The sequence below is a fragment of the Tiliqua scincoides genome, chromosome 9 (genome assembly GCF_035046505.1).
Source record: "Tiliqua scincoides isolate rTilSci1 chromosome 9, rTilSci1.hap2, whole genome shotgun sequence".
NCBI classification, from domain to species: Eukaryota; Metazoa; Chordata; class Lepidosauria; order Squamata; family Scincidae; genus Tiliqua; species Tiliqua scincoides.
The window spans coordinates 19,850,428-19,863,935 of NC_089829.1; the positions used below are offsets into that span (position 1 = coordinate 19,850,428).

The 13,508-nt window shown below is 47.1% G+C and overlaps 1 protein-coding gene across 1 annotated transcript in view; it reads left to right on the top strand.

Annotated features, from left to right (window-relative positions):
* Positions 1 to 13,158, top strand: part of PEPD (peptidase D) — a 183,662-nt gene extending 170,504 nt beyond the window's left edge. Inside the window, exons 13-15 of the mRNA XM_066637314.1 lie at positions 4,582 to 4,766; positions 6,921 to 7,112; positions 12,618 to 13,158. Coding sequence (XP_066493411.1) covers positions 4,582 to 4,766; positions 6,921 to 7,112; positions 12,618 to 12,752 — 512 coding nt within the window. The 3' untranslated portion in view covers positions 12,753 to 13,158. The remainder of the gene's footprint in view (positions 1 to 4,581; positions 4,767 to 6,920; positions 7,113 to 12,617) is intronic.
* Positions 13,159 to 13,508: the final 350 nt, after the last annotated feature.

A 13,508-nucleotide genomic window follows, 5' to 3' on the forward strand; every position in this document is an offset into this window, starting at 1 on the left:
GGCATAACTACAGGAGGGGCCACGTGGCAAGTACTGCAGGCACTGCAATGCACTGTGTAAGCGGTCCCTCCCACTCACCATCGAAGTCATTCTGGATAGCAACGGCAATGCTCAGGAGACACCATGTGGTTCAACAAGTGCCTTCTCATTGCTGTCACTGCCTGAAATGGCTCCAGTGTCGAGTGGGAGGGGCCACTTACACTGTGCATTGCAGCACCTGCAGTAATTACCATGCCCCCCCCCTTGTAACTACACCACTGAATGTGCCACTTTTCTATGAGACACAGAGCAGGTCCTTCAGCTTTTCTGTTTCAAAAAGGAGAAGAATTTCTAGCCTGTGATGACTGCAAAGGGATGCTTGAAAGGCATTTTGGCCAGTGGTCTTCTGAAATTTCGGAAGCCACAGTGGGGTGATGTCAAGAGAAGGGAGTAAGATCTCCAGTGATAGTGAGAGGGGCTCTGCAGAGCTCTTTGCTCCTCCCTGTGTGTACCAGAATTACGTCGTTGTATTATGTATTCTGCCACTTAATATACCCAGGTTGCAGAATTTTACTTTTCTTGGCATAGAATTTGGAGTGCCTACATCCAGAGTTAAAAGGGAAGCATGTGTAGGGTGTACAGGTAGTCCTACCAGAAGTCTTTGAGCTTCATGTCTTGGTTGGGATCTTGAGGAGAATGCCACTGGTGACTTTCCCCATTGCCAGCCATACTGTTCAGAATTAACTCAGCATGCTTCTGTAAACTCACCTTTTCCAGAATTTAGTGTGCAGAATTCCAGGACCAAGAAAGACACGAATGTTGATGCAATTAACCTTGACCAAGTCAACTGGCAGATGTTCAGTTGTTTGACTAAAGGGGGGAGGGGGCTTCCCTTGTCATCGTCTTGCTTCCTAGTGGGCTCCTCACTAGTTTGGAGACAAGCTGGCTAGATAGAAAAATGAGCAAGAGGCAAAGTTGAGGAAGAGCTTCTTCACCAGGTTGAGGAGTTGAATGGAAGTTGCCTGGCAGAAGCCGGCCAAAGACTCCCGATGGAGCGTGGAGCCCACCCTAGCAGGCTGACTGACACACCCTCTTCTGCTGCTCCTCCTTTACCCATTCCTTACATTTGAAAAGGAAGTGTGGGGGAGAGGAGACCCCGCCCCTTTCCTCTCACCAGCACTTCCTCATCTGCACCACTCCCCTCTTCCTTTTCAAATCCAAGAAAAAGAGGAGCAGTGTGGCAGCTTGGCACTCTGCTTGGTGAGGGGCAACCTGCATTTGGCATGCTTTCTCAGGCAGCAGGAGATCTTGGGCTAGTTCTGGGAAGGGCCAGCATCTTCCTGCCTGGGTGTTAAAATCCATTCAAGAGACTCTGCCATGTGTTTTTGCAAGCTGCCCTGATGGCCTTTTTGGAGGGAGAAGGGTGGGATAAAAATGCCTTAAATAAGTAGTGTGGGTCTCCCCTGTCCTGATCTGATCCTCTCTTGGCTCTTCCAGGCTTCTGTTCAGTTTGTCTACATTTTTTTCTAGTTTTTTAGTCCTGGGGGAGGACAGAAGGGCACATGAGACACAGAAGTTTCATTCTCCCCACCCACTGGAAAATCTTATTCAGCCACCTCTGTCAGACATCCTCACAGACATCTCAGACTTGTGAGATGTCAGCAGTCCCATTGCCCACGCACTTGCAAGCATATCTTCATAACTCATGAGGGCTAGAAACTTCCTGCTTTGAAAAAAGGAAGAAAACTGAATTCTCTGTGCCATACATCTTTCTGCAAAATTGCACAGGACACACAGCCCTGTCCTAAACACACGGAGGTGGAAGTAAACCACCAGAGGGACTTCAACACCCTCACCTCAGCCCAGAAGCTGCCTGTGCACACGTGACTCCGAAAGCATGCACAGAGACACTGGCTTGTGGGGTTACTGATCTGGGTGATGGCTGCTTAGAAGTGCAGCGGCTGTGCAGAACCAGATTTTCTCGGCACTCATGTTATTCGGGCAGACAGCTTGGCCAGCTAAATGCTTCCTTGATTCACCATGACATCGGAGGCTGCTTCTATCAGTGCTGCTGCAATCTCTGACCATCGAAGTGAATGGGGTGCCCTGGCCTGCTCAGGAGTGGCCTGTGTTCCTCTTAATTCCCTCGGAAGTTTCATTCTCAGTCGGCGTGTGCAAGAAGTCCTAGTTGGCGTATCTGCCAAGTGTTGGTATGAACTGGTTTAAGCTGGCACTCAGGCCTTCTCAAGGAGCTGGTATTTGGGGGAGAAGGTAATGTCAAACAGATGTTTGCTCGACAGGCAAAGGAGACTATTCCACTGACTGGCCTTTATTCCAGAGACATGCGACGAGAGTCGGTTTTTATTGGTGCTGGGCTATGGGAGTATCCCTGCCTTTGTCAGCTTCCAATGTGTATTGTGTGTGGGTGTGTCCTTAATTTAGGGCAACAAGGCACCCAATCCCTCAAAGCCATCCCATCCATGGGGGGGAGGGGAATGGGACGACAAGTAGATTTAAATTTTGGAGCGTCTGTTGGATTTAAAAACTGCTGACTTTTGAAACTGTATGCCTGCCAAATCTGAACATGTAAAAATGCTCCTTGCTCAAGCCTTAGCCCCAGTCACCTTCATTCAGCAATGGTCCCTTCGAGGATGGCCCCATCCCCTTAGCAAAGGGAATGAACATAGTGGCTACCATCAGTGGGGGAGATCTGTCCATGTACACAAAGAAGGGAAATAAAATGTGTCTTAGCATCACTGTTTTCTGTTTTATTTTTTAAGAAGGTTACCAGTAGATTTTGTAATACCCATTTTAGAGCAATTCTAGTTCTTGGAACTTTATTTTAAAGAGTCAGTTGATTGCGTAGAAGCCAGGATAGGACTTTAGTTGAGAGGCACATGAGCTGGCATGGGGCCATCACAGATCATTTTGGGGCAGTTTGTTCATCATTGTTTTTTCCTACGTCTGATGCCTGGCAAAATTCCCTGTGCCCTTGTCAGGAATGGCATGCAGACTGTTTTATGCCTATTGTACCATTTTAAGAACCCAGTTACTTGACAGAATAATGATGAAACATTATCTGTATGTGACATTATCCCATTTTCTCCCACTCTACATGGCTGAGGTTGGGATTTTGAATCCAGGTCTCCCCAATCAAGTTCAATGTAGGAATAAACTACTAGTTCTCAAACGGTGGAAGGAGAGGGCACATTATTCGTTCTTAGAGCAGCGATTTTCATCTGGTGTGCCGTGAAAGGTCTGCAGGTGGGCCGGAGGAGTTTGGTGCACAGTGGTTGAAAATAAATGAGAAACTCTTCTGGGTTCTGTGGCTGTTTTTATGGCAACCGTCTGGAGCAGGGGTGCCCAAACCCCGGCCCGGGGGCCACATGTGGCCCTCGGGGCCTTTCAATCAGGCCCTCAGGGAGCCCCCAGTCTCCAATGAGCCTCTGGCCCTCCAAAGACTTGCTGGAGCCTGTGCTGGTCACTCAGCAAGAGAAAGACTGTTCGACCTCTCACTTGAGCTGTGGGACAAGGGCTCCCTCCACCACTTGCTGTTTCATGTCTGTGATGCAGCAGTGGCAGCGAAGGAAAGGCTGGCCTTGCTTTGTGCAAGGCCTTTTATAGGCCTTGAGCTACTGCAAGATCTTCATTCATTCACACAAGTTCCAACTCTAATATATTCATTTATGTAAATTTATTCAAATTTTTGATTGTAAATTAATTCCTTTTTTCCCCCGGCCCCCGACACAGTGTCAGAGAGATGATGTGGCCCTCCTGCCAAAATGTTTGGACACCCCTGGTCTGGAGTAATGAATTGTCTGTCCCTCATCCTCCACCAGCAGAGCTGGTGGAAGGACAGACCATTCATTACTACAGACAGCTATCCTAGAAACAGAGCCACAGAACCCAGAAGAGTCTCCCGGAAGATGGAAGTGACCACAAGAGGTGAAGACCGTAGAGGTCAGTGTGCTGTGAAATGAAAAACGTTGAAAATTGCCACCCTAGAGCAGCGGTCACCAAACTTGCAACTGGTGGAAGCGCAAAAGTGATCCCATTCGGACCAGAGCTTACCATTCCACCGTGCAGCTCACAAAAAGCCCCTCCGATCTCCACAGCGCAATGCTCTGGGCAGTTGTGTCTGTAGCCCACTGTCCCAACAGGCTTTGTGCCTGGACTTCCAGGCAGACGCGACAGTGCAGAGGATCGTGCTACGGAGATTGGAGGGGCTTCTTGTGAGTAGCAACAAAACAGTAAACTGCTCATAGTGGGGAGGGATTAATTATCACACCAGATCCCGCCCATAGATCATGGTTTGGTGAACACTGCCCTAGAGAGCCTTTTTCCTGGTTGACTTGAGTGTGTCTGTGGAATGCCAAAAGTGTAACTTTTTAAAGTTTTGGTTGCCAGTTTTTTTTGCCAGTTTTGTTAAATGTCTTCAGTATTTGATTGATCACTTTTCTCTTGGCTATTTGCCATGGTCAAATTTTTATTGGACATAAACCAACCATTCCGGACTGTTTTTCTCCCTGTAAAATAAGATGGGGGCAGCGAGCAGACTTCTGCTACTCTTTGATCTGATTTTGAACCCAAACTCTTTGCCAGGGGTCAGCTGGCCTGATATGCACCGCTTGGCAGACCGAGTCCATCTGGAGGAGCTCACAAAAATTGGCATCCTCCAAGGCAACGTGGACGAAATGGTGAAGGTTCATCTGGGCGCCTTATTCATGCCCCATGGGCTTGGACACTTCCTGGGCATTGATGTGCACGACGTGGGAGGCTATCCAGAGGTCAGTATCGGAGCAAACCTGGTTTTGCCATCGAACACATTTCCTCTGAGATGGCAAAATGCAAGAAAAATCCAGGGATACCACATGTTTGCCCCGTGGGCCAGATGCGACCTGTGGAAGCTTATCCATCACCCAGCACCATCATCTGCACTGAGCTATCACTGCTGAAAGGGCAGCCTGCATGATAATTGGGCTCTCCCATATCTTAAAAATATGATCAAGATATGTATATTTTCTTTTCTGTCATTTGCAGCTAACGAGTTCCTAAATGAGGAAAAACTTGCTTATTTCTGGGCACGACCTGCTTAATGATGTCACTTCTAGCCCTCAGCAGGCATCATGAATGCTGTTTGACCCACTGCCTGAAACAAATTTGACATCCCTGGTCAAATGCACATTCCCACTTTTACCCAGCCCACTTACACTTCTCTTGGCTGGTTGCTCTCAAATCCACAACCAGCCAAGTGAAGTGTAAAGGACCATTCAACAAAATGATCTTAAAACAGTAGATTGCTGAAACCCGAGCGTGCATCCCTGCTCCTCCCTCCAGGAAACCAGATAAGGTTGTCTTGGCAAGTATTCTGCAGGTTAGAGGTCAGCCAGGCAGGCTTCCCAGGGGAAAGATTTCCAAAGGCGCAGGGCAGAAAAGGCCTTGAGTCATAGCGCTGTCACCTGTCCCTCCACAAATGATGGTGTATGCTATTAAATGGATATATAACTGAAAGGATGACCTTGGCTTGCTTGCTGGGTTTGTTTGAGCTTCCCAGAGGGATGTGCATTTTAGATAACTCATGATCTTCCAGGGGACTCCAGCTGACCCCCTCTCGGGAGCCGAGCAGCATGCAAAAGGCCCTCTCTTTCAGCTCAGGTGGGGAACAGCTGGCTCTCCCATTGCAGGTCTCCCCTGCTCTTCTTCTGACAACAACTGAAAGATGTTTTTTAAGCTAACCCAGCAGTGAGACAATGACATGGCCCCTTTCCTCTGACAAGGAGCTATTCCTAGACTCGGGAATGGATAGGAAGGTAGGGAAGAGTGAGGAAACAGTGCTGGTAATTCAAAGCACTCCATCTTCCCCTGCCAGCCAGAATAGATTGGGAGGGATATCTTTGGGATTTGAAATGGTTGTTGCAAGCTGTGTGTATATACAGCCTATAACATGTAGCTGAGTTCAAGCTCTATTGCACAACAGTGCAAACCTTACCTATGTTCTCTGAAAACCAATTTGCCAATCAGGTGGCTGTCCCTCCTGTCTCCTGAAGCACATCCCACTTCTTGTTGGCTTTAACCAAGATATTGCTTTATATGCATACTGGTGCTCCCATGGTTGACATTAGCCATGGCTTCCTCATAACCACAAGTTGATAACAGGTTTTGTGGCTTGTTTGCAGAACATGGTTTGTAGGGAGCCAGCATTATGCTTGCCGTTAACTATGGCTTGTAGCTGGGTAACTGTAAGCATTTCTTAACACACTGCTTTTATGAGAACTTTCTCAGTGCAATCATGACCATGCTGAGCTCTTTGGTCTGTTGAGATGCCAATTCTTTGGTTGGTTCAACCCTGCCATCGTATCTTGCCATCATATCTCGCTGGCAGCTCTCGGGAAGTTCTTTAAATGTGCTTGAATCCAAAAGGAGTGGATTGTGTTGCCTGCTTTGTTTCAGGCATCTGTAATATAAATAGATCCTTGCTCAAGCGTCTAGGTCTAGCTGCTAATGTAATCCTTTCCAGCTCATGAATCACATTAATCCATAAGATTAGCTCCTTAACATGTTCAAGAGTGGGATGGTGCAATATTTTGCTCCCCAAGCAGTTATCACTATCTCAGTAGATTAGGGCTTAGAAATGTCTTACTTTTAATTTTTGTTGTTGTTAAATATTTCCTGGAAAGAAAATTATGTTCTAGCCTTTAAGGAAACCTGGGGGGATCTCACAGCCACCATGCAACCTGCCACTCCTTGCTAGTTAAGGACAGCATTTTAGAGAGGCACTTCTCAAACTTTCTGCCATCAAGAAAATCCTCTCCACATCGGTTAGCCTGTTGCCCATCTCCCGATGCATCAGAGAGGGTTCTGGGGTACCTTTGAGTGTGCATATCCATGCAAATGGGGTACTTGCCAGACTAACCCTGGAGTTTCCTCTCTCGTCCTTCCAGGGTGTGGAGCGCATTGATCTTCCAGGGCTCCGGAGTCTGCGAACCGCCCGGGTCCTTGCCGAAGGCATGGTGCTGACTGTTGAACCTGGGATCTACTTCATCGATCACCTCCTAGACCAGGCTCTGGCTGATCCCACTCAGGCTTGCTTCATCAACAACGAAGTCCTTGCACGTTTCCGAGGCTTTGGTGGGGTGAGTAACTCGGGGCTTCTGTCCCGAGCTTCTTTTGCACAATGGCTTGGCATGCATGGTGAGCCACCAGGGTTGGTGGCAAAAAAACAATACCTTTACAGGGAGTTGAGTTCAGAACTTAAAGCTCCCAGTGCTCCCGTGAGAGCACATTTCTGTATTTTACTTGGTGACTGAGGCTGAGCAGGGGCAGCTGGCCTGACCCCAAACAGAGCATGTAGGTTTCCATTCGGAAAGTAAGCCTCGAATGGCAACAGAGAAGGTGAGCTGCAGCAGGTTATTTCTATGCTGGCAGCAGTTTTCTAGCAGGTTTTTCCCAGTCCTGTGTGGAGCTGCCGCCAGGGTTTGAGCATCGGACCTTGATGCAAGCAAGACATGTGCTACTGGGCTACAAGGTCTGTCCTGCTTCACCTCTCAGCCACTATTCTGCACTCGCTTTCTCATGGGGAAGTCTTGCTTGCGAGAAATTGCATTGATGTATTTTTTGCTTCTCTCATGTCAAACGAACCAAAGCCATACTGGCTTTTCCCTAAGAAATTCCACGTTCTTAGATTTCCTGAAGTAGCATAGTGGGTAATGCCTTGGTGGACCAAGAGCGCTTTAGGACCTTGTGTTGCAGAGGTTCTTCAGCTGGGACTGATGGCTTCAGCTGGGACATGGAAATGTGTAACCTGAATTTGTCACCATGTGCTCAGATCATGTCCATAAGCCACCCAGAATCTTGTTTGGGCGTTGAAGGCCATTGCAGAGTATACAGAAAATCATGGTTCTTCCCCCTTGAACATCTTCAGTCATCCACTACCTGGTACATTAAGAGTTGAATCTGAATCAGTGTTCGGGAAATACTGGCATTCCCCAAAGCTCTCCAACCACGGCATTATGAGATTGGAACACTATTTCCTTGTTAACTGTTCATGGAACTTATAGGAATTGGCTGGAAATAAAAAATATACCACCACCACCCTTGAGATGAAGGAAGGCACTGGTGCAGTGGCATTGCTGAAAAACTTTAGAGAGGCAGTTGTCCAACTTTCTGCCATCAAGAAAATCTGTTCCATTTTTAGGAAACGCCTCCTAAATACAGGAGGAGGAAGCATTGGGTGCCAGTGATGAGAGGCAGCCAGGAGGCAAAGGCCATGGCAAGGCTAGAGTTGGGTGGGGGGAGCAAAGGTGGAGAGAGATGCTGGGGCAGGGAGCTGGTGAAAAGGCCATTGGCAAAGGCAGCAGGACTTGCTGAGGGAGCTGCTCGTGCTCTCCTCTACTCAGCCATGCTGGTGGGCTGTTGTCAGCCTCCAACTTATTCCCGACGTGTGGTTTTGAACTCACCACTGTTTTTTTAGATTTGCTCTGCAGCAGCCGCCGCCAAACAAAAGCCATCCCTTGACGTTCCCCGGATCTGTCCTAATGGAAAGTTCTCCCTGTACAGAATTGCCACACAATGGTTTTGCCGTGTAGGGTGAACGCGGAATTCAGGCTTCAGCTGGAGCTGAATTTCTGTCACCACCTTTGTACACACAGTGCACCCTGTTCCCTTGACAGCTGCTTTCCTGAGTCATTCAGTCTTGGCTGTACCCTCTGTGCTTTGAAAGCCCTGTGTGCAGAGTATACAGTCTTATCGAGCCACGTGGGACTTTACCTTCTGCTTCTGAATTCTCTCTGCAGCTTTGAGGAGGTTATCGTTCCTGTGTGCAGTTTCTTTATTGCTGCTCGAATGGCCAGCCAGGATCTGGAGAACTGCAAGGGTGCTCACCTGCCACTCTCAGTGCAGTTTCAACACCGCAGTGGATTTTGCAGAGTCAGCCTTGAGGATTTTTGACTGTGAGGCCTGATGGAAAGTGTGTGGATGGGAAGTGGCCGATGGGAGGAGGAGGGTATTTCCTGTAGAGCAGCTGACGCTGAGAGCAGGGCGGGTTCAGAAATTTAGCGCTCCAAGTTGCTGCACTGGCCAGCAGGAGAGGTGGCTGTTCTCCAGGAGGCCCTGCGTGATCAGAGAGCTCTGTTGCAGCATGTCCTGTAGCATGGCTGCAGATTCTAGGGTTCCTCTTTGGGCCTCAAGCGACTGTCTTATCTTTCAAGCCAGGAAGATGAAATAATAGGTCATCTTCCAAAGTGAAAGATGGGGATAGCCCAGAAAGTTTCATTTAGGAGAAGTTTCATTTGGGGACAACCCAGAAAAGTGGAGAGGGACATCATCTGTCAGTAATGCCCTGTCTTTTGCAGGCAGAGGCAGGTTTGCTGCTTTCTCTTCAAAAAGTTGTCCTACTTGCCTGTGTTTCATTTTAACCCCCTACATGAAAAGATGGCTTTGGTTAAATAAATGTGGACCATTTGTGGAGAGACAACCAACCTCCAACAATACTAGTGTTAAGTGGCTGAGTGCAGTGCTGTGTACGTGTGATACAGACTGCACAGCTTGTTGTTTTGACTTTCCAAAGACCTTAGATTTTGACAGCCAACTTTGGGCAAAGCTTATCTTCTGTGCCAGAGTCCAGTCCTGTGCACATTTCACCAAAAGTTAAGCCCACTGTAAATTATTCAAGTGTTGTCTGAACCTTTGATTTGCTCTGCTTGTAGATGTCTATCCAATTAATTTTGAAATGGAGCAGCCCATTGCCTCGGCCAGTTTTGTACACTTATAATCACGGAAAACATCTCCTGCTGACTTTTGTGTCGCCTCAGGAGACAGACCCTTAGTTGAATGTCTGCCCTAACATCTGTTGCTCTGCCCCACCAGCTTTGTTTCCCCTCTTACATACAGTCCATGACTACCAACACAGGCCATTTTCTCCAGCCTAAATGAAAACATGTAGGGAAAGCCAAAGGTTAAAACACAGTCATGTTCTGGCAACTCCTGCAATGCCGCTGGAACCAACCGTATTGGCTTCTGCCTTTCCATTGGACCATTTCAGCGACGTGGAGAGGGGGGATTTGCTGCATGGGTAACTGTCCTCCATATCTACTTTACCCAGGCTTCGCGCACTGGAGAGGACACTCTGTTCCAGAACCACTATTCAGAGCGCAATACCAGTCTTCCAAGACTGAAGGATGCCAGCAAGAAAACGTAGCTAGAGAACCACCACTCCTTACAGTGTCCTAAGCTTAAGTATTAACCCCTGCCACCTGCCAAGGAATAGGGCCAAATAGCCAGGGGGGAGTGTGGATGCATGGAGGCCAAGCTGTCAACCAGCAGAATGTGTGAGGCTTAACTCCTTGTGTGCTGTGGACGTGAAGGCAGGAGCCTTAACCGTTTCAATTCATTCTGCTGCATGAGTGAATTTGTAAACATAACCTCACCTCTCAAAGGAAAAAAAAAAAGCCCTTCAATTGATTTTTGAATGGCTTTGCAAAAAGGAAATTAATATAGAGTCGTGATGGTCAAATAGATCAAACAGGTCACTGGAGGAGTGCAGATTCAGACACAGCAGGTTCATGTTGAGCTCTGTAGTTAGCCATAAAGCACCCTTTAGTGACTGCTGACAAAACGGAAGCTAACTGTCCACACACTTAGTTTGGTGTGAAAGCAAAGTGGACCAAGACTTTCATAACCTGGGTCCCACAACTGAGAAGGAAAAGGAGCTGGCGTAGTTGTATGGCTCCCTCTGCTTATTGCCTTTCAATGCCAGTCATTTTAATTTCAGTTGGGGGGAAAGGCTTGAAACATGGCATTTCACATGGGTTTGATTCTGGGGGATCAATATTCTTCTTTCTCAGAAGAGACTAGTAAAAGAGAGCTGGCAGGCTGTAGCTGGACAGCTGTCAGCCTCCCTGGGTGGTGTTCTGCAAAGTTTATTTAATTCAGGCCTGCACTACACTTAAATTAATATCAAATAAAGAAGATAATCTTGCAAACACCCCATTGAAAGCTTCAATAGACCTAGATGACTAGCTCTGTTTGTACAAACAGATTGTTTTACAAGCAGCAGGACAAATGTTCAATGAGCATTATTTTTAGATTAAAATGCCCAGAGGTCAGAAACCATTAAGGCAACTGCATGGTGGAGTTGCTGGAGTTTGTGTTCCTTTTAGATTTGGACGCCTTGCTAAAATTGCTTTTATTGCAGCACAGAGTCTTAACTAGCACATTTCTGATAAGATAAGGGATGATGACTGAGTCTGCATATTTAACCAGCAGGAGATTAGGTCTGAGCAGAACATGATCTGGCCTTTCCATGTACACCCACCTGAGAATGGGAGAAGTAGCACAATTCTTGGCAACACTATCAGCTGGGAGGCATCTGTCGTCCTGACTCGTTTTTAAAAGGACAAGAGTGACTGTGCTCAAGGAGTGAGCAGAACTGGGTCTGGTTTGGAATCTGTCTTTTGAGCCAGGGTTGTCCAGTCAGAGCTGCCTCCAAACTGCAAACCAATTCATGGGGAGGGGGGGGGGCTGTAGCAGGAGTTTTTCCAGCCCTTTTGGAGTTCCTGAGGTTTTGTCCTGTGTTGAGCAAGCCAGCAGGCCCTTGACTCTGAGAACATACTGTTACACGCTATTGCCTTCCCAGCTGATGCAGGTGAGAGGTTTAGGACTCTATCCTAATCCTGTAGGAAGAAACACAAAGGTAAATGGGTGGGGTGTGTACAGTTCCCTAAACAGAAAGCCTAATCCTAGTGTTAAGACATCAGATTGTTATTACTAGCAGTCACAGCTGGTCATACCACTCACATGAGATAGTATAGTGCAGTGTTTCCCAAACTCTGGGTCCCTTCAAGATTGTTATCAGCTGAAACTGACAAGCTGCGAACTCACTAGGAAAATGAATTAAGCCTAGAGAAAGTGAAACTGAGCTGCCCGTCTGTGTTTACTTGTGGGTAGGCAACTGTACCTCTGTCCACTTTGAAGAGCAGGCCAAGAGGACCACAGTGCCACCAGAATGGTCCCCATCTGGCAAATGTGGAGCTCAGATGCTCCAGAGGGCACCCTCCCATACACCATAGTAAAAAGTATCACAACTCATAAGGTGAAACTTTACAATTTTTTTTTTAAACTTGGTGGGTCCTAATTGAGTGTCATTTGAAAAAAGTGGGTCCTGGTGCTTAACATTTGGGAACCACTAGCATAGTGGCTAAAATACTGAGCTATGAATTAGGGCTTCCGAAGTTCAAATCTTGCCTCTGCCTTGAATTTATGGGAAGCTGTCTCTGTTAGCGTTTCCTAGCAGCAGTATTGGAATCCTCACCTTTCTGGGTTGAGGTAATGGCATCATCACAATACAGGCCAAGTCCTTTGCATGCTCAGAAAGTACTCTGTAAATAGGGCTAGTATTGAAACCATATAGCTGTAGGCCTGCCAAGGTTTTCAGAGGATGTGCAGCCAGTTTGTGTGCATCTCTCTCTCCTGAGGGATGAGGGCCTACAGCTATGGGAGTGCCTTGAGCTCACTAAGTCATGTTCTCATTGTTTTAAAATGGCTTAGATTAGGCCAAATGCATGCCACCATGCCAGCAGCCAACCTGCATTCTGGACCCCCGTTTACCAGAACACACCCTTTACATGTGTTTTCTTTCATAGGTACGCATTGAAGATGACATTGCGGTGACAGCCAGTGGAATGGAATTGCTGACCTGCGTTCCCCGGACAGTGGAGGAAATAGAGGCATTCATGGCTGAAGAACGGGGCAGTACCAAATTGTTTGCACCCATCTAACCAAAAGGTGTAACCATTAAGGTGTGAGTTTTCTTCCCTGCTGTTGGTGCAAGATCACACCTGGTCCTTTAAGCACAACCATTAGGCAAAGGCGGATAGTTTTGTAATAAACAAAAGCTCTGTGGCTTCAGCTTCTTGATTAATCCTCTCAAATGAAAAATCTTGATTGAAGCTGATTTTAGCCTAACCTAATCTTGCATCTTTACAAGGAGCCCTCTCAAGGCCAGGGATCTCCACAATTATGGATGAAGGTACTATATGGGAGTCTATATGTAAGAATAAATATCCAAGTGTTACTGTAACTATGTGTGGGGGGGCGGGAACAGAACTGCTGCTTTGGGCAATCTATGCTGAAGATTATCAAGCTAGAACCACAAAAATAAAAGCTTTGCAAAAAAAAATGCTTCCCTATATTTCATTCCCTGCATTTGTTTCCAGTACAGTATTGCATTCTGGAAGCCTGGGTTGTTCTTTTATTTTGGAGGAACCCATTAAGGTCCATGGAATTGCCTTTGAGTTTGGGATCCTGGTTATGGTACCCAAACACCAATGTAGATCATTGGTGTGGAGCTTCTGTGGAGCCCATATTCATGGTACTTCCTATGGATGAAATAAGCTGTGCCCTGACTGATTGGAAGGACCATCTCATGCACTGCACAACAGCCAACTGAGGCCTGTCAAGATTTCTCCCAGCCTCATCATCAGCTGCTAAGCTGCAAATACATGCCTTGGCAGAAGCAGCACTGCTGAAAGAGC